The sequence below is a fragment of the Eptesicus fuscus genome, chromosome 9 (genome assembly GCF_027574615.1).
Source record: "Eptesicus fuscus isolate TK198812 chromosome 9, DD_ASM_mEF_20220401, whole genome shotgun sequence".
Taxonomy (NCBI): domain Eukaryota; kingdom Metazoa; phylum Chordata; class Mammalia; order Chiroptera; family Vespertilionidae; genus Eptesicus; species Eptesicus fuscus.
Window position 1 is genome coordinate 22,514,319 of NC_072481.1, and position 21,626 is coordinate 22,535,944.

General features: G+C 42.3%; 1 protein-coding gene across 1 annotated transcript in view; it reads right to left on the reverse strand.

Moving 5' to 3' along the window:
- Positions 1-21,626, reverse strand: part of KIAA0319L (KIAA0319 like) — a 105,288-nt gene that overhangs the window by 11,671 nt on the left and 71,991 nt on the right. The window contains exons 7-17 of the mRNA XM_054721410.1: positions 19,725-19,822; positions 16,555-16,642; positions 15,284-15,376; positions 13,410-13,542; positions 10,083-10,311; positions 8,730-8,853; positions 7,782-7,914; positions 5,628-5,776; positions 4,309-4,460; positions 3,812-3,950; positions 1,956-2,115 (exon numbers count right to left, since the gene is read on the reverse strand). Coding sequence (XP_054577385.1) covers positions 1,956-2,115; positions 3,812-3,950; positions 4,309-4,460; positions 5,628-5,776; positions 7,782-7,914; positions 8,730-8,853; positions 10,083-10,311; positions 13,410-13,542; positions 15,284-15,376; positions 16,555-16,642; positions 19,725-19,822 — 1,498 coding nt within the window. The remainder of the gene's footprint in view (positions 1-1,955; positions 2,116-3,811; positions 3,951-4,308; positions 4,461-5,627; positions 5,777-7,781; positions 7,915-8,729; positions 8,854-10,082; positions 10,312-13,409; positions 13,543-15,283; positions 15,377-16,554; positions 16,643-19,724; positions 19,823-21,626) is intronic.

The following is a 21,626-nucleotide window of genomic DNA, read 5'->3' on the forward strand; positions in this document are numbered from 1 at the left end:
AACCTTTCGGACCTCACAGACCATCGCTGCTCTAGACCAAGTGCAATCATCTGTGGGTGAGGCTCGGGTAATGATGTTCAGCAAAGCTCCAGGTGATTTGGGAACCACTGCTCTCACCTGTCTCTCACCTTGGCTGAGACACCAACACTGCTCAAGCCGGCACCCATTCCTGGAGCTGCTACCCCCAACCTTTAGCACTTTCCTCATGCTGCCCATCTCATTCCCACCTCCTCAAGCAGAAGGCCTTGTCTCCAGTTTCAGGGACGAAACACAGGGTGTTGGCACCAATGGTCTCAAGCTTCATCCTCTCTACCTATAAATTCACCCTAAAAGCACATCTTCCCTCCTTTCCTCTATCTCCAGAGTGGTGCTCCTGCTCGACAAGGGCCAGTCCCCAAGACCTATGTCCCTTTATAACCCTCTAAACGCCCCTGTCTACTTTCCCTGCACCTGCTCCTCAGTCTGTAAAAATGTTCAAGTATTTCCTATCTTTAAAGGTGTTCTTTTGATCTTATCCCCCATGTTATTTTCAGCACCAACCTCTTCAAAGAGGTGTTATACTTCCCATCTCTGTATCCTCAAACCATAAAATGAATTTGTCCTCTGTCCCCCAACATCTGAGTAAAACGTGTTTACCACACCTGCGTCTCTGTAAGCATCTGAATCCTTTGGCAGGCCCCTCCCCCTCCCTCCTTAACTTTCAGCAGACCAGCCCCACCTGGTTTTCCTCCCACCCCTCTGACTATTTCTTACTTTCCTCGGTAAATATGCGTTCTCCAGAGCTCTGTCCTCAGCCCTCTTGACACTCCCCGGTGTGTCTCATCTGTCTTCATGGCTTTGACTCCTGCTCGGATGCAGACTCCCTCTCTCTGGCTATTCCTCCACCCCAAGTTCCTGCCTATACTTGTTACTATCTGACGAAACATCTCCCCACGCAACCCATAGACACACCAAGTTAAACAGTCAAAACTGAACTCATTATCTTTTCTTTGAAACTGATTCTTTCTGTATCCCTGATCTCAATTAATGGCATTCACATCTATTCAGGCATCCAAACCCAAAACCTCATGGTTGATACCTCACAGGGTCTCCAAGTCCTGTTGATTTACCCCTGAATTTCTTCTTATTCTCCTCTTCTGCTGTTTCCATTGGAATTACCTTAATTCAGGTTTTATTACCTTTTTACTAGACCACTCCAAAGCTTCCTGCTTGGTCTCCCAGTCTTTGGTCTCCCTATTTCAGTCTAGCCTTCACACTACTGAACTCCCTTATAAAACAACCACCAATCTCCTTGCTGTAATAACAAAACAAAAACTTCAGGTACATAAAACAAACTAACTTGAGTCCTCCAGCCCAAAATATAAACTTCTTGACTTGAATATGACTATTCTCAGTCTACACAGCAGTCTTACCTTCCACCACATTCTGGGGCCCAGTAAGCTCTCTGAACCTGTGATTTCTTCCAGAGGGATCGTTGTGCTTTCACACCATAGGACCACTGCTTATGCTGTTCCCCCATTCTGAATTTCCTCCTGATTTCCCTAAGCTTGACCAATGCAAGTTTTACTTTGGGAAGAATCTTTGGACTATCGCCTACCCCAGCCTCTGGAAAAATTAATTACCCTTGCCTCTGTGCCTCCACGATACCACACATTCTGTCAAACCCACCCTGTACTGATGTTTACTTGATTATTTCCCTACTAGACTGGCCTTCAAACATAATGGACCTCTTCTGACCTGGTGTCCTGGCACCTTGCAGCAGTGTCTAGTACAGAGCACGTGACACATATCAGAAGAGAGGAGCTCATTAAAGAAACGGACACCATGAGTGGTTCCTGGTCAGAGAGCCCACTCTTCTCTATCTACCCACACTATTTCTCAGCTCAGTCACAAAGCCCGGGGGGTGGGGGGAGGCGATGGTCTTTCTTTTCTCCCCCAATTCATTGCCCAGCTACCTCTGTTCCGTGTACGGCTGAATCTTTTGCACAATGATGTCGGAATCCAGCACCCCCAGGAGGACCCCAATCTGGCGGATGAACATCCCCTTCAGCCTCTCAGTCAGCTGACTGACGTTGACATCCAAGATGATCTCCACTAGGTTGTTTTTCCTAGGATCTGGAAAGCATGTGGATTAGTCATGGCTTTAGGAGCAGGAGAGGTAACACAGACCCACCACTGTGCATGTGCTTGGGCACAGGAGAGGAAGGAATGAGAGCGTACAGAAATGGTGTTGGAGTTTCAAAAGGACTCCTGGTCCCTATGTCAACCTGAGAATTACCACCATGTGCTGGGGGGCGGGGGGAGGGAGGTGTCAGGGAAGCAACAGGGTTTAGTGAAGCGAGTGGGCGCGGGAGAGAGAAACAAGCTTTGAAAGCCTCTCAATTGGCTTTGCTGAACTCTCCATTGTGGGTAGGTTTATCTAGCAACCTCTCCTGATCCACATCTGATTTTCAGGGAGTGGTGTACTTTGCCTACAACAATGGGAGGGAAAATGCCTTCTCAACCTTCTTATCAATAATGGGAATGCACCTGCCCTGTAGGTTTGAAAACAGTCAACACAAAAGAAATCAGGCACAAGGATCCCAGAATCAAGGATTTCCTTAGAGCCACCTCACACAGCTACATGGTGTTTTTACAACTTAGAACTGGGAAACCATTGTGCTTTACTTTTGATTATGTCCTAGACTGTTCTACACTTGGAAGTTCAGTGATTATTCAGAATACTTTATTCACACACTTGAATGCAACATTTGCCTGTTCTGATGTATAATTTACACAATTAGTGGACAATGTGATCGGATTTTAAACACAGAGGAGACTTTATTTTGTTTGTTTTAATCCTCACCCAAGGATATTTTTCCATTGATCTTTTAGAGAGATTGGAGCAGTGAGGGAAAGACAGAGAGAAACATCAATGTGAGAGAAACACATTGATTGGTTGCCTCCTGCGTGCGCCCTCACCAGGGCCTTGGCCGGGGAGGAGACTACAACCAAGATATGTGCCCCCAACCAGAATCGAACCCAGGACCCTTTGGTCTCCAGGCCAATACTCTATCCACTGAGTCAAACCAGCTAGGGCCACAGAAGAGACTTTATAGTGACTTGGGTGCTGTCCTTCAGAGAGATGGGACAAGGACTGGAAGATCTGCCAAGATCCTTCCCATCTCAGATACCGATACACAGGTTTGGCCTAGATAATAAAGAGCGGGTTTAAAGTTAATCCCTCCTCATCAGATGCTCAGAAATTTAACAAGCTCTACCCCACTCCACAATCACTTCCTCTCTAAAACCAAATTAGCCTCAAAGCAAAATAAAAACATGGATCTATTTAAGAAAGAAATTTTATTTCTGCAAATCTGAAAAATGTAAAGGACACCAGTTACTTTACCTTCCCTGGATTGTCAGAAAAAGCCTGAGGCTCAACTTATAAAAATAAATGTTTTCTGCATTTGGGTGCTGATGAGACATCATGACTCAAGTTATTCCTGTGCTCAGATCCCCAGGGTACCCTCTCCCATCAGTCACATGTAGAGCAGGAAGTGCTGGACTTGGGCACAAAGGCCCGGCTCTGACACAACCACTCTGAGTTTTTGTTTCTCCATCTGAGATGAGGAGGAGGAGGTCCATATTCCTGTGTGGGTAGGAGAGGTAATGTTGGAACAGACAGACTCTAAGGATTTTTCAGCTTGGGGTTTCTAGATTTTTAAAAAAAATCTGGCTCTGTCCATGCTGGGGAGAAGGTGTCTCAGGATGGAGACCCTGCTTGGCTTATCCAGCAATTCCACTCAGTCTCATCACTCAATGAACTCACCAGGTTTCACCTCCACAGTGGTCTGGTCTGTGTTACTCTCACCCTTCGCATCAGTCACTTTCAGATGAAATACGTAGGTTCCCTCGACCAGGTTGGAAAGGAAGAGGACAGGGTGGTGGTCAGAGTGATTTAACACCTCCTGTGGGGTTGAATAACATGGCTATGTTTGCAAAACAAAACAAACTCCTTCCATGGACTCAGTGGCTGCTCTGTCACCACTAGGCCCCTCTGAGCTGGACTGCTTCACCTCTAGCAGCTTCTGCTCAGAACAGCACTGCAGCCCATGGCTGCTCGGGTTAGGGAAGAGAAACTCATCCTGTGCCACGCTAGCTTGCAGTGACCCCAGGCAAGTCATTTAACCTCCCCTGATTTCAGAGCGCAATCCAGGTTTGATATAAGAAACCACTTGGTTAAAACAGTAGACCATCTGGCTCAGCCCCCTCTCCCCATTTCACCCCTTGGAACATGTGTTGCTCTCCAGCTCCTGGCACACTTACCCCTGCTGCTGGGCTCCCCTCATCTCGAGTCCAGAGGTAGCTGACTATTCCCTTGTCATCTGAGGACTTGGAGCCATCCAGCTCGGCTGTGTCCGTGGGCAAGGTTATCACCACATTCCCAGTTATCTTGGCTATAGGTGGTTTGTTCGTTTCTAAGCAAAGAGAAATCATTGAAGTCATATAATATTCTAGGGGAAAAAAGGAAGTGCTTCTTCATGATGTTTATGGGGAATTAAATGGAGAACTGTTTTAAGAGTCTATCCATGCAAGCAACTAACAGCATCGATTTTTTATTTTTTGTAAACCCTCACCCAAGGATATTTTTTCCAGTGATTTTTAGAGAGTAAAAGGGAGGGATAGAGACAGAGAGAGAAACATCGATGTGAGAGACACACCGGTTGGTTGCCTCCCACACGCATCCTGACCGGATCCAGGGATCGAGCCGCAACTGAGGTGTGGGCCCTTGACAGGAATTGAACCCATGCTCCTTCAGTCCACAGGCTGACACTAACCACCAAGCAAACCGACCAGGGCTAAAGGTGTAGATTTAAAGCCACCATTGCCACAGGCCCTGAGGCTCCAGTCCCATGGAGAGAGAAATACTCTCTGACCCATACAACAGAGGGGACAAGTGTAGTTTCCTCCTATATTCCCAAAGCAGCCTCCCCGAAAGGAACCCATTTCTGTCCTTTGGAGGTATATGATAATTGGAAACAAAAGCCCAGTTGGATTAAAGCCTTGGAGTTTAGGTTTCATCCAACTGATACCACAAGTTCTCTTTAAAATATGGGTAATATGGATAATATCTGATGGTTTTTCCTACTGTCAGCTTGGAGCCCTCTCTCGAGGCCATTACTGATCATGAGCCTGAAAACCAGAGCAAGGCCTATCAACTCTTGTCTCACGTTGGCTTCAGCGTTCAGGTTCACAGGAAAAGCACAGAAAGCCCCAGTGCAGGACAGTCATTCTGAAGTCTGACAGCAGGTGTCACTGTAGCTAGTGGGAGAGTCACAGAAACCCCAGGTCTTAGCAGCACAGAGGCAAAATAAAAATGCAAAGGAAAAAAACCTTAATTCTTTCCCTATTCAATAGAGAACGAAGGAAAGGAGAAAGGGACAGAGGGGAATGCAAGAAATGAAAAATCATCTTACAATCACTCTCAATGAAGATTGTTTTAGAAAAGCAAGTATCAGCTGCTCTTACCACAACTTTCTTCCCCACACCCTCTCTAAATCGATTTCTGCAGCCAAACAAGAGATGATGAATTCCTCAGTTATCTAACCCTGAGGCTGCTGCAACAACCCGGGGCAGGGAGGTACCTTCTTTGACAATGACATTCACAGAGCTCTGGCTTTGCAGGTTCCTCTCATCTTTGACAGTCAAGGTGAACACGTAGGTTCCCACTTGCAGCCCAGTCACAGTGGCGACACTGCTGTTAGCCTTCTCGAGCTGCACCCCATCAGGTCCCCTGGACAAAGAGAGAAACCAGAGGCTGGAGTTGTATCTGTTTGCTGCTCTCCTGTCCCTGACTCAGCAGGTGCAGACAATTATTGCCTCAGATGAGACATGAACTATTGTTTCCCAGACCTTGAGAGGACAAGTTTTAAAATATTCCATTTGGACAGAGTGTCATTTGGCCCCACAATACAGGCTAACTGCTGATCAGAAAATTCCATTCACCAGTTTTCAAACAGAAATAGCCTTATCCTTTATATGAGCTTCTAGAACATTCAAACTCTTTGCTGTTCCAGTTTGTAAAAGGAAGAAAGTGTTCTAAGCAGGTCTCTGATCTAAAGAATGATTTCATAGTGATGTTTCTGAAAAGTATTTCTGGCCCAGTAGTTGGTCCAGCTCTTGCCAACAAAGAAGCAAAACACATTTCTTAATCATATGCCAAACTTACTCTTGCTGAAAAGTCAGAGAAAAGAAATGGGCCAAAGCTGCAGAGGAATTCTCTGGGCAAAACCTTCCTCTTCCTAGTGGCTCTGGAAGCAAAGCTCCCGTCAGCTCCCAGACAGGGACCACAGGGGACCTGGCACACCGGGCATCCTTCCTTCTCCCCTGGGGCCTCACTCAGCAGCCGGCAGCAGGCGAGTGAGCTGTGTGCTGACACCCAGGCACAACGCTGAACACACTCTTGAGTCCTTCTGCTCAAGAGTCAAAATGCCCCAGAGCTTTCCTTAAAACTACAGAACAACCAGAGAAATCTGTAGACTTTTCTGTTTTGTTTTGCTATTTAAACTTATGACTTCTGGTCCTAGTAGCCCCTCCTGAAACAGATTCTCCCCAATGAAGCTTGCTAATAAGCATTATTTCTGCTGTAAACACTAATAAAACTCAACCAAAAGATTCATCACTAGTATCTTCAATACTTATAATTAAAACACATGGGGCTGAAAAAGAAAGAATAGGTTCTCCAAAAGATAGAAACAAGAGCTGAGAAAAATAATTTCTAGAATCCTACTCACCAATAGTAAGGTAAGTAGTTTCTGTAGTCCAATTACAGCCCTTTCCCATCCACCTCTAATGCCCCTGACCAAAAACAAAAACAAAACACCCAGTCTATTCTATGATTGCTACCTTTGGAAACAGAGAAATGTAGCTCCTTTTTAACTTTTAACTCTTCCTTGGAATTCTTTCACTACTTTTGAGTTCCAGTTGTTATGGTTTAAAGGAGCTGAAAGGAACTGTGAGAGCCAGGAATGGTTCAATTAGGTGATTCCATTTTAATTAGTATTATTTGGTCGCTGCCTTTCGCCTCTGGCTAATGTAGTTGGTAAGTGTGGTCTTCAAGGATATAGTAATAGAGCAATGCTTTCATTTTGTAGATGAATTTTCAATTCTCCTTGATAGCTGCTCTGCCCCATCCCCCTGCCAGCCTTACCCAGTTAATTTTGAGCAACAGTATTTTTCTGCTCCATTACCCCTTCCATCTTGCCTCTCAAGTGTAATTAAACTATGCATTTCAGCAGATGGATTACACGTGTAAAAGCACCAGGACTGCAAAATACTACCTGGGGACTAGCTGATGGTAAGCATTCTTTATTTCTTACAAAAATTAACTTATATAATTTTCTTAGCATTGAAGTTTGGCATTGCAAACCTTTCTTTCTCAGTCACAGCCCCCTTGAATAAGCCAACAAGAGCAAGTAAGCGCTTAAAAATTTTTTGTAATCCTTGCCTGAGAATATTTTAACTGATTTTTAAATTTGTTTATTTATTTCTATTTATTTTTAGAGACTGAAGAAGGGAGGGAGGGAGAGAGAGGGTGGGGGAGAGAAACATCGACCAGTTACCTCCTATACATGCCCCAACTGGGGATCAAACCTGCAATCTTTTGGTGTATGGGATGATGCTACAACCAATTGAGCCACCCAATCAGGGCACAGCAAGTACACTCAAAAAGTAAATAAAACCTTACTCTGCAAATGTCTGGAGACTTTGCATAAGTAAGGCTTTGTGTCAATACTCACTGTGTTTTTTCCCAGAGATACGAGATAATTTTCTGATCATCTGAGCTTTTGCTACCATCCAAGGTTGTGCTATCCATGGGAAGGGTCAGCTCTTTATCTGGGCCTGCATCTGCTCGTGGCGGCTTGTTGTTTTCTAGAAGACAGAGGCATACAGATCAAAAGCAGGCAGTAAGCTGGGAAAGGAGAGGATCCAATTGGGACATATATTCTGGAAGCCATGAGGACTCTGCCTCTCTGCCCAGAGATGGTCAGATACTGTGGGACAGATATGTACTGGGGTGTGATCAGGAAACACACAATGCAGAACAGAAGACTGAAACATAGAACACTTCTGAAAGAACATGGCAGAACTTAATGAAGTTACAATGCCATGCTAAATGGGAAATAGAATGCTCTGGGAGTTCAAAGGAAAAGGTATGAGTGACACGACAGGGCTTTCTTAAGGAAGTAGGCTTGAAGCTGGTCCTTAAAAGACACATGATAGGATTTGGGTGGCAAAGACTCTACCTTTTATGTCTCCTTGAAGGCACATTAGCCCAGGGCAAGGGATAAGCTGAGGCTAGGGCAGTGGTCGGCAAACTCATTAGTCAACAGAGCCAAATATCAACAGTACAACGATTGAAATTTCTTTTGAGAGCCAAATTTTTTAAACTTAAACCTCTTCTAACGCCACTTCTTCAAAATAGACTCGCCCAGGCCGTGGTATTTTGTGGAAGAGCCACACTCAAGGGGCCAAAAGAGCCGCATGTGGCTCGCGAGCCGCAGTTTGCCGACCACGGGGCTATGGGAATGGACAACAGAAGTTATGAGGACAATAGAAGCTTCCAGGGGCTCAATGGATTGGCGCCTCCTACTGCTCACTCATACAGCTCAGAACCCAAACCCTCTTCTCCCCAAGGTTAAAGGGACCAGCCAATAGAAGAGCCTGCACCTCAAGGTTGGACTTACCAGGCTGCACAATAACAGTCACTTGAGCGGTGGCCTGCTGTCCTATTGTGTCAGTCACTGTTAGCTGGTAAGTGTAGTCTCCTTCTTGCATGGCAGAGAGCTGCAGGACTGGTGTTCTAACACCCTGGATACAGAAATACAGATCACGGGAAAGCAGCCTCCGGAGTCACAACATCACATGCTAAGTCCTGCTTGGGTCTAAGAGACTTACCCAGTTTTCTAAACCTATTTGGTACTAGGCTACTACTTCCTAGAGTTCAGCAAAATTAGTGAGTGCTGGATCAGACGCTGTGGGACATCTTGTTAAAAAGCTTCCCCCCTAAAGGGAACAACCCTCCCTGACACAGCAGCAGTTTCAAATAAAATCAGAGCTTTCACAAGGGAGGGGAGTACAGGGAAATGTACAAAGATAACCAAGATCAGCCTCTAAGACCAAAGGCAGAAAGCAGACCATGAATATATAATAATACAATTTTTAAAAAGTGTTCTTCCTGTGAAGGTTACACAGTGATCCTAATGAAGTGCTCAGTAAAACATGGCAGCAATTCCAGATGCTATGTCACGCTATGCTGTCCGCTTACAGATCTGTGCAGATTCTGCAGCGGCAGAGAAACCCAACACAATACGTAAACTAAACCCAGGTGAAACGTGAGCTTTAAGTCATGCCTCAAATCTAGAAACATAGACTCCCGAGTGTCACAAGGAACATTACATATAACTTAGGACAAACTCCAATGCAGGAACTTTACAACAGTGGGCAAACCTGACAGCCTCTTGCAGACAGTTTGTTTGGCCTATATGTCTTAAAAGCTGTAAACTTTCACATAAAGGTCTATATTTCCTGATAATAATGGGACTGTACTTCCATCTGGCCACAACCAGCTGGGCCTGAAGAGCAGCTGGCCCCTTTAGTCAGGGCTTAGGTTCTCTGGTTCACCACAGCCCCATCCAGTTTTCTTTACTTACTTATGTTACCTGTGTGGTGACAGATCTAGTCTCTTATTAAATATCTGCAGAGAAGGGCTCACCACCGAGTTGGGCAATCTACTCCAATTTGTAAGATTCACACCCATGCACCTTCTAAATAGTTTGACTCTCTGGAATCATCCTAGAGCAGCTACCATTTCTCATCCAGTCTTTTCTTCTGATACAAAACATTTAAGATACAGGTTTTTGATAGTATGTTAATTAAAGGCTCCTTAAACTTTGTGGATTTAAAAAAAATTCAAATATTCTATGCGCAAATCTGACTTTGGTGATTAAAATACAGCAAAAACAAGCCTTGGATGGGTGATCCAGTCCAGTAGCTCTAATTCACCTGGGCAAGAAAAGACAGAAACTCTTCCCTCCTACCTGCATCTCCACCACTTTCCCTTTGCTGCTGGGGCTGAGTGACCACTCATAGCTGGTGATGCCATGGTCATCAGTGCTCTGGTTCCCAAGGAGCGTGATGGAGTTTTGGGGCAGGGTGATCACTTGGTTGGGGCCTGCGTTGGCCACAGGGGGGTAATCCACAGCTTTGTTCACTGTCAGGCTTGCAGTGGTCGAGTTGGTAGCTCCATCAGAGTCTACTACAGTCAAGCTATCAGGGCAGAGAGAGGAGTGCAATCAGGGATGGTTTTCAGTAAAGAAGAAGAAATATAAGAGGAATGAAAGTCAAGAATAAGAAATACCAGAGTGGAAGGGTTACTAATTAGTAACCATTCTTACCATTCCTCTTAGAAAGGTAGAGTAATACTAGAAGCTAACACTGACTGAGGGGTCACTGTGTACCAGGCACTGTTCCAAGTGGTTTAGAACTCAATAAACAACAGCTCTATAAAGTCCTATCTTCATTTTATTCCTTACACATATGAGGGTCTAAGGCAGAGAGAGGTCAAGTAACTTGCCCAAGCTGGAAAGTAGTGGAGTTAGGACCTGAGCCCAGGCAGTGTGTCTCCAGCGCTGTTTTGCTCTGCTGCCTGCATGTACCTGTATGCTGGGACCGGTACAAGCACTGTCTGATCTAGCCCGCACAGCAATCATCAATCTCAATCTTCAAGTGGCTTAGAGAGGCTAAGTAACCTGCTCAGCACCCCATTGTGAGCCAAGATGCAAGCCCAGTTCTTTGACTCCCAAGCCTAGAAACCAAGTCTTAAGAGAGAGTCCCTGGTCCCTGTTCCTAAGGGGTACAGAGACGCTACATTAACTAGTGCTCTGACTGCAACAGGCTCTTCCCCCCACCATCCTCTTCGGCTACGTACACTCACAGGAATGGACATCCTGAGCAGACAGCCTCTGGTGCTCAGGATGGACTAGGAAGGCTGGCTGTGGTAAGACAGGACCCCGAGATGGAAATGAATTCTCCTATGCAACAGTCTCACAGTTTGTGCCAGTGTGAAACAGGATTTGAAAGAGAAAAATAATGTTCATTTATAAGAACAGGGCAGTTACCTAAATGGTGCCGTCCAGCTGAACAGCCTAAAGCTGCTCTTGCCACCTCAAAATGTGAGCATAAGCAAGCAAGGAGGTTTGGGCTCCTTCCATTTTGCTGACAGAAAGATAAAAAGCATAAAAAATATATGTCATTTGTTTAAATCTCACCACCAGCCACAGATAGAGCCAGGCATCTGTGGGGTTTTATCCCACAGCCTCACCTTTTCCTATGGTCTGAAGAGGATTTTTGGTATTACAGCCTTGAGAAAAAGAGCATAGAAACATCAGATACATAGACATGCAAATCAAACATCAGAAGAAAAATCCACAGAAATTTTCTTTATTTTCCAGTTTGCCTGTTGTTTTCAGTTTTTTTGTTTTTTACACATACTATTTGTCTCCTATTTCAGAATAAAAGCAAGTTATAGATAGGTGGCAAAATGGAAGCTGCCCATTACCTACTTTCACCTCGGTCCCTAGCTTACACGCAAGAATGCTGGAAACAAACAGCAGCTGACCACAGGGCTGGGGAAAAAGGAGACTGCCATGTAAAAGCAGGGTAGAGGAAAAATGAGTGGAATCAGATTGGACCTTAATGCTAATCAAACTCAACCCCATCAGTTCATAGATTGAGGCTTAGAAAAAAAGAATAGATCCCTAAAAACCTATCCATCTGAAACACTGTTTTTAACCTTGGTTAAAAGCTCAGACTGCTTCTGTGACCTTGGGCAAGTTACTTAACCTCTTGGTACCTAAATTTCCTAATCTATAAAATAAGAGTAATTTTAATATTTGTTGTATGGTTTCAATGGCTTTCTGCTTGCAAAGAGCTCAGAACAGTATTAAACACATAGTAAATGTTCAAAAACCAGTAGTTATTTTTCAAAACATCAACCTAGCCCAGTTTAAATTCCATAAATGTTAAAATTCCTATATTAGAAATCTAAGAAAAATCAATTCACTTTTCCATTTTAAGCCAATGAAAAGGCTTCAACCTTGTTAAATGGCAACTACCTTTCATTCTCCTGAAGTCTTGAGTCAGTGACAGTGCTGCTAAGTCAGAACCTGCATATGTATTTACATGGTGGTGTGGTGCTATGACATTCATCACTGTGTCTCTGGTGGTGTCTAAAACTTGATTAATATCAGATCTGGTGGGGAACACAAACACCCAAGAAGAAGCTGTTGCACCGTGGTAGGCGCCACATAAGGGCCCTGAGTGCAACCTTCTCTCCTCTCTGGAGGGATCTAAGAGCCTCAAAGAAAACTGTAGGTCCCTAAGGATAGGCAGAACTCCAACAGACTGAGAAGAACATTCTAGGAAGCAAACAAAATACATATGGGTCAAGTCAAGGAACAGAGTAGAATGAGCCCTGACATGGGGGTTAGAAAATCTGCAATTCAGTGCAGTTTATTAAATACACTGAGTCTCATTTTTCTCAGATATAAAATGAGGACAGTATCATGTACATATGGTATTTGGATGATACAGTACTTTGTAACAAGGAATTATGCAAATATAAGGAGGATTACTCTAGAGTCAGCCTCACACTCTTATTAATCATATTCTAGAATGTTGACACTAGTTCCCAAAAGGACTGTCTTTAAATAAAATTCTCCAAAAAGCCTTAATAAAGAGAGATCCTACAACTCATATTCAAATAAACCATGTGTCAAAAGTATTGACCTATTAACCAGGAGGTCATGGTTCAATTCCCGGTCAAGGCACATGCTCAGGTTGCAGGCTCCATCCCCAGTGTGAGGCCTGCAGGAGGCAGTCAATCAATGATCCTCTCACATCATTGATGTTTCTATCTCCCTAGCCCTTCCTCTCTGAAATCTATAAAAATATATATTTTTTAAAATTAAAGGTTTTGAGATATTAAGTTAAAGAAGCATTTCCCATAGGGAAGAGACAAGATGGTAGTAGGTTCATGCTAGATTATTCCTGAGAAAAGGCAAAGAAAGATGGGTCCTTTCACTTAATGACAGAAATCCTAAAAATGTCTGGAGAACTGCCAGGTAAGACTTTGAAAAGGACTAACTGTGGTGGATCCTAATCTATTATGCAAGGGCTTTTGCCCTAAAAAGTTATTTGTGTTGTGACCACAATTACTGTAGGGCTCAAAGAACCAATGGAACCACAGGCTATATTTTCAGCCACTCTACAATTAAACTGGTATCTGTCAGAGTTACTCCTATAAGAATGCAGAACCCATAAGGAAAATAAAGGCCAATGGTAAACTTGAAGGATCCTGAATTTACCTGAACGTGTAGTTCCCAGGGACGAGCTTACTTAGTTTTAATATGGCCGTATCTTCAGAAATCTTCTCTTCTCTCAGAGGTCCCTTTAGTTCTTCCCAATGGTACCTGACGATTTTATCATCATCAGTGCTTTCTTGATCATAAAGAAACATCGGTTACAACATGAGAGCGCCTGGTCTCAGCACTTACTCAGTTTACACAAATGAGGGCAACTACCTATAGAGATTTGAGGCTAGGGAAACTTCATGAAATTACAGGCTATCTCTCCAGATTATTTCTTCCCTACGAATATTGGGTCATTCTGCCTCTCTATGACTATTCCACTGCATAGTTTTCCAAGGACTCCAACACAGGCAACTCTGGTTAAAAAGTTACTGCATAAAAAAAGGAAAATAAAAAATTCTTAAATGCATGAAAAGATACTCAACCTCACTTAAAAGAAATGCAAATTTAAATTTCACTTGAGATATCATTTTTAAACCTATCAGATTGGTAAAGACCAAAGCTTCATGACACATAAATGGGTAAAGGTGTGGAGAAAGAGGAACTTTCTTAAGTCACGGTGGAAGCATAAATTGATACAACCACTGTAAAGAGCAATTTGGCAAAATTTACTTTTGTCCCTGCAATTCCTCTTCTAGGAATTTATCCTATAGATATCCTTACATATGTCATAATCATACTTACAAGATTATTCACAGTAACATTATTTGTAATAGTGAAAGACCAAAAATAATCTAAATGGTCATCAATAGAGATTGACTGAAAACAAGTATATATTCAAACAATGCAATTGTACATCCATATAATGGAAGGCTATGTAATCGTTAAAAGGAAAAAAGAATAAAGTATTTCATATATTGATTCAGAAAAATTATCCAACATATAGAAACAGGCATTGTACATACTGTTTTATCATAAAGATGTAGATCTATCTTATCTATGCATAAGATATCTTTGAAAAGATACATAAAATAATACCATTGCTTGTCTGCAGAAAAACTGGATAGTTGGGAGACAGGGATGATAGAGATTCTTTTTGTCCTGTACCTTTACATATTATTTAACTCTGACCTATTCAAAAATATAAAATGAAATGGTACTATATGAACCTTTTCTACCACTCTCATGAGTGCCTCTTCCTGTCCTGTCTTTTACCTCTTAGCCTGCTATTCTTCTAGTCTCCTCTTGTCAGAACTATCTACATGAAATGTCTAACACTGCTAGAGACTCCTCTGCTAAAGCAGTGGCTACCTCTGCCAAAAACTCTGCCAAGGTAGTCAGGGTAACAGGGCCTTAATGGGTCTCAAGAGAAGCCAAGCAAATATTGGTGAGATGATAGGCCCGAAACCTCCTGCACACACATAGCCAGGATCAATGGCAAAGACCCAGAGATCCTCTCCTGTCCTCTGAAGGGACAATGTTAGTGAGCCAAGCAAGGTTGTGGAGCACATTCCGTGAGCCTCTCCAGGAGAAGGCTGACAATCTTGTTAGGCAGTGATGGCTAGATGAGAGCTCCTCAGTTAAGACTCTCAGTTACTCATCTTGCCATGATAGGAAGAGCTTTATTTCCATAACTGAGAATGGCAACTCCATCTAAAAAAATTTGAAAACCAGCAAGTTCCAACTAAAATAATGCTAAATGCATGCATAATCCCACTTTCTTACCATCTCAGAATAGAAATGTTACTTGAAACAAGCCACATGGAGGTTTTAAATAGTGTCTGTCTGATTTTTACTTCCTAATCAGTTGCTTCAGATGGTTGGTCTTCCCATAATTTGGTCAAGAAGCCTAAGCAGAATGCTGGTCCAAATCTTTGACCAGAATGCCCAGTGAATGCTGTTCTAAAACATTGTGCCCAGTAAGTACTCACGGCTGCCATCAATGACTGTAGAAGTGGTTGGCAGAGAAATCTCCTGGAACTGTGGTGACACAATGGCAACAGGAGGCTGATTTTTACGGGGCTCTGCAAGAAAATGACCCAGAAGAAATTAAAAGAGGGGCTTTGTAAATTATAAGAAGAGCAGGCCACCTCTGGGTGGATTATAAATGTTTCCATTACCTAACCTGTGTCTGAAGCATCATCAAATGTGAAAGTCACAAGACCAGGTTGGTATTCTAACATAAGACATCTAGGAGTGTTTAAGCCTCTTGCAAACCTGACTATTCTTAAGACCCACACCCTGTGCATTCTTTCAATGCTCATGTGCTATCTAGTTTGTGAAAAGTACTAAAGTAGAAAGTGACTGCTTTCAGGCAAGCTGACCAGAGGTGGACAACAAATAAAATGTGTGCAATAAAGGTGCTGGAAAACAAACTATCCCTTGCCACAACTGTGCCGAAAAGATGAGTAATTTCTCAACCACCTGGGAGCTGACTATGTGGGAGGTGACTAGGCCGAGTGTTGGAAAGGTCACAAACCACTCCCTCTAGTCCACCTCAATGACTGCGAGCCCAGTGGCCATTTCATTGAGAAATGATCAAATGGTCTTTATGCTAAACACATTTTTAAGAAAGAGAAAGTATTACCTTGGCTACAAAATTAAAGGAATTAAAAGAAAATCTATTACCAACAAAGACAGAATAAGAATTTGTGCCAATGTATGGGCCACTTGCCAATTTCCCCCAAATATCTCTGAAAATGCAAAACAAGATACCTTGCTATCACACTCGTAATCTACTGATCACTTAAAAAGAATAATGGAATTTGGTGTTCAATGTGAAGGAGGAACGGCAGGGGTGCTGTAAGGAAGTCTGTGTACAAAGACCCACATTTCTGGAAAGAGATCAGAAAGGGCCAGCCACTTGGCCGGTTCTCCTACATAGTTTTCCTAGGCTCCTGGCTTTCTTGTATCTCTTAATTACCACACATGGTACTCTCTCAGCATGATCCACTGGAGAAGTAGTTCTCAGGCAGACAGGCTATCGCTCAGTGCCATACTGCACTGTAGGTCAACAAAGTGTTCCAACTAGAACCAAAGTATATACTTTGCCACCCTATACCTTTTTCTACATTGAATTAGAAATTGCCCAATACATGTATTTTTTAAAAAAAATGGAAATTAAAAACCCCTAAAATCAAATCTCCCTCCTTGGAATCCTCAGAGGGAGCAATAGAGGCACAGTTAGGGCTGAGAAACATACCTGGCTTTACCGTCACGTTCACACAGCCTTCCCCATGGGAATTCTGACCATCTACAATCACTCTGAATTCATAAAGGCCTTCAGTGAGCTGCAAAAAGGACAGAAAATCTTATAGTCAACCATAAAGAGGAGCAATTATACTTAAATCACACATATGTGAACTTTCCCCTGGTGATTCTTGCACTCTCTTCTTGTACTGTTTTCAAAATGGAGAAAGTAAACTAACCAAAGAGATGAAACAATGAATTATAAACTAAAAAACCATAGCTTTTAATGTGGATCTTATTACTAGCTGACTCTGGAACAACAGAAGGGATTTCAATATCTCTGTACTCCCATTTTCTTTTAAGAAAAACATTAAGGGCCCTACCATCCTACTTCTCAGCGTTATGAAATTAAAACAATTATCTCTGCAAAGAAAAACATTTTGTAAAAATACCAAATAGCTCCCAAATATCTGACTATTTTTCCCTACTGACTTTTGCTAACTGTATAAACATAATATAAAAGAAAAAATAATCACCCAAAATCCCACTGTCCTAACACATCAATTAATCCTATATCTCTTATTTCCTCCCAATCCTTAACCACACAAAACAATAGTTTTAAACAGTTCATCCAATTCAACCAACATTTATTGAGTACCAATTATGTACCAGTTATTGTCCAAGGCCTGGGATTTGGAGATAAATAAGATAAGATCCCAGCCTTCAAGGAGCTTGTATGTCAATGGTATTCAGAGTCTAGCTAAAAATCAAAGTGTGAGTCAAATTTTTTATTGTTCTTTCTTCCATTCATTTAGCATCAACACTTTTCCCATTATAATAGTCTTTTTTTTTTAATATATTTTATTGATTTTTTACAGAGAGGAAGAGAGAGGGATAGACAGTTAGAAACATCGATGATAGAGATACATCGATCAGCTGCCTCCTGCACACCCCCTACTGGCGATGTGCCCGCAACCAAGGTACATGCCCTTGACCGGAATCGAACCTGGGACCCTTCAGTCCACAGGCCGACGCTCTATCCACTGAGCCAAACCGGTTTCGGCTATAATAGTCTTTTTAATAGTCACTTTAATGGCTGCAGAAAAATATATGAATAAATGTGCCATAATTCACATAAGCATTCCACATTGCTGGCTATTTGAATTGTTTCCAAATTTTTACTATTATAACCTATTACTGTGACATCCTTTGGGCAAAGAGGTTTGCTTTCTTTTGCGTTACCTTCTTTGGGTAAATGCTAACTGACTGCATATAGCGTTTTTGACTACTTCCTTCTTTTTGTAATGCTCTCTCTTCCTTGGCTTTCACTTCCCTGCCCACTCCTCATTTTCTTCAATTTCCTCTTTCCCTTAATGACAGTGTTCCCCAACATTCCAATCACAGACCATTTATTTCTTCATTATACACTCTCTTGATGATCTCATCTATTACCAAGGCTTCAATTGTCATCTATTTGAAGTTGGTGTGTAAATTTATCTCTCTAGCCCAGATCTCCAATCCGTTACCCTTTATTGGACACCTGCACTCAAATGTTTCACAGGTATCTCAAGCTCACTCTGTCCAAAAATGAATTAATCATCTACAAACCTCCTCTAAACATGCTCCTCTTTCTGTGCTCCTCATTTCAGTGAAACCACCACATTCACACCAATATCCACCAACATGCTTAAGCCAAAGGCTAGAATTATCCTAGACTTCTCTTCAACATCTTCACCCAATTAATTGATCACCAAGTCTTATCATCAAGTCAACCTCCATAATATTTCTCCAATCCAATCACTTCTCCATTCACACTGCCATCACCTTAGTTTTTAACCATTCATCATAGCACAGTTGTTAAAGGCACTGGGGGGAGGGCTTTAGAGACAGAAAGTTCCCATTCAAAAGTACCATTTAGTAGTTTTGTAAACTTTGACCAAACCACTTTATTTTTCCAATTTTTCATTTTAACATTTATAAAACATATACTAATATCTACATCTTGGGCATGTTATAAAGATTAAATAATTGCATAAAAGTACTGTTTCTAGCATATGGTATGAGCTCAATAGTTGGTTTTAAATTTTTATTTATTTAGTGTTTTTTTACTCAGCTATTATCATCTCACACCTACATTTGTCAACAGATTCCTCACTGGTCTCCCTGGTTTGAATCTTATCTCCTCTAATCTGTGGACAGAGTGATCTTCCTAAGCTGAAAATATGAACATGTCTTTCTCTTGCTTGAAATCTTTCAAAGTCTCCATGTTCCCTCTGGATAGATTCAAAGTCCTTACAACGGCTCTGTGCAATCAGGCCTCTGTATCTCCCCAACTTACTTGTGCCACTGCTCTTTTCATACTACAGGGTCTAGTCAGGCTGAACCACATATAATTCTTTTTCCCACATTTCCTGTATAGTATTTGGCCCAGTGGACATATTACCTCCCCTGTTTATAGTATTATCACTCTACTCTTTATCCAGTTAAGTTAGTAACCTTTCATGACCCAACTAGACAAACTCTAAAAAATCTACTCTGACTCTCCAGGGTTTCAACATCCTCTGCACTGAACTAGTGAATCCTATGTTATAATTACTTGTTTTCAGTCAGTATCTTTGGTAAATTAACTCACTGGTAACAATGCCTGCCACATAACTAGTGTATAATAAATAGTTGTTAGGGAAGTGAGGAAGGAAGAAAGAAAAGAAAGGAGTGAATGAGGAAGGAAGGAAGGAAGGAAGGAAGGAAGGAAGGAAGGAAGGAAGGAAGGAAGGAAGGAAGGAAGTTAACTGCTTGACTAAAGAATATGTAAATTTTTATGGTTCTTAATAACTACAGTGAGTCTAAAAAAAAGACTGCACCAATTTACACAATCATGTGGCCACAAATAGCCTACCTTATTTCCCAAATTCTAAAATCCTATGTTACCCTTAAAAGCAGTTGAGCATATATTTGCACTCAAAAGCTATCACCACCATGCTTATACAGTCTTTTCATCATAAATGAAAATTTGAGAATCACATACTAACAAATACTGGATGTCAGCCAGTCAAGATTTTTGAAGGATTCACTTCTGAAACATTATTTCCGACTTAAGTGTTGACAGAAAATTCTATATTATAAACTGTTTTAAATGGTCAACACCTCTAACCCGGTCCTGCAAATGACAGGATATGAATTCACCTTGGATAGTTTGAGGATCTGGGAATGTTTCCCTTCCATTTCTCCACTGTAGTCTTTAGGATGAGTAATCAGCTGCCAGTCGTAGGTGTAGGTTTCTCCTATGGAAGGACAGTTACAAAAATCATCAAAACACACACCTACACACAAAGAGGGCAGCCACACAGACTGCCAATAACAAATCTCTTCTAAATCTTGACAAGGCCTTAGTTTTTAAGATTTCATTCCAAAACCTATAGGGAAACCAAACATTCTGTTGAAAGAAAGGGTATGTTCTGCTAACTCAGCTAGTCAAGGTTTCTTCCACTTTCTCCCAGCAATGCTCAATCCTGCCTCATACCCACCCTACTCAGGACCAATCCTCCCTCAAAATACCAGGTTTCTCCTGGTGTGGCATGCCAAAAAAAATGCATGCCCTACCAGCCACTATAGATGAACTCATTGGAAACAAAGGCCATTTTCTTGTAAAATTTCTTTTGCAACAAAGAAGAGCAATAACTTCTAAATAACATGGTTCAAAAATAGCTTTTTATAGAATGCGAACAATGCTCGACTCACTGAGGTCATCACACCCTGGTGAGTTAAAAGAGCTGCTTCATTCCAGCTGAGCGAAATAACACTGCAGAAGATGGCAGAGGATGGCCCACTTAAACAGGCCCCTCTGAAGTTAATTAAGATCAAATGAAGCATTAAATGGTCCTCATTTGTAGCTCAGACTATATGACTGGGTGAGGCAAAGATAGAATGCCATTTTCTAAATGGAATCCAATCCCAGTTAAAGTGGTCTTAAATTTGGGGGAACCAAATGCATGTCTTGCTAGGAAAGAGTGGAATTTGGTAGGGAAGTTTAGCTTAAGTTACACCCCAAAGTAAAAAATTAAAGGAAACATAAGAAATCTCAAATGCTTAGCAGAGAATGCTCATCTTTTTATTTCACAAGTTCAAAAGTTAAAGTTAACACATAGAACCTAATTCTAAGATAGCCTTCATTTAAGACCAGATATTCTTTTATAAGCCTGAGATACAAGATCTAGTACTCCACCTTCCTCTCCAAAACACTAGTTTTCTTTTGGCCTCAGTTCTCAGCCCAGGAGCTCACACAAATGTGCATGGAGAAGCTGGGCTAGATAAGGAGCAGGGAAGAATCAGTAGGAGTAGAATTGGTGTAAGAGATGACATTTCTTCCAACTGTAGTTGAACATATTTTTCCACACAGAAAATAGACCCACACTAGTTTGGGAACTGACAATCCTATATAATAAAAGCCTAATATGCTAAGTGCCCTGTCATCCGGTCGGCCATTCAATCAATCAATGCATAATATGCTAATGATGTGCTAAGGCCACTCAACTGCTTGCTATGATGTGCATTGACCACCAGGGGGCATACGCTCAGACCGGTAGGTGAGCTTGCTGCTGGGGTCAGTCTGATCGGAACTGAGCAAGACGGGCCCGACACACTCTGGGTCCCTCCCACAAGCCCTTCCTGGCAGGCCAACCTCCTGCATCCCTCCCCAGCCCTGATCATGCACTGGTGGGGTCCCTTGGCCTGGCCTGTACCCTCTCGCAATCAGGAACTCTTCGGGGGATGTTGGAGAGCTGGTTTTGGCCCGATCCCGCAGGCCAGGCCGAGGGGCCCCACCCATGCATGAATTCGTGCACCAGGCCTCTAGTTTTATAATATATGAGGCTAACAACACAAATTTCCAAAAAGGACAATAATTCTAGGACAGAAAAACTCAGGGGATGAATTATGCCTTACAGCCAAAAAGTTATCCAAGGGTAGGAATGACTAAGTATAGGTCTGTTAGACAGATTGCTGGTTTTAATAATTTAGGGCAGTGGTATTCAAAACTGTGCCTCCAAACCCTGGAGGGATCCTTAGAGTTGCGTCAGGGGCTGCCAA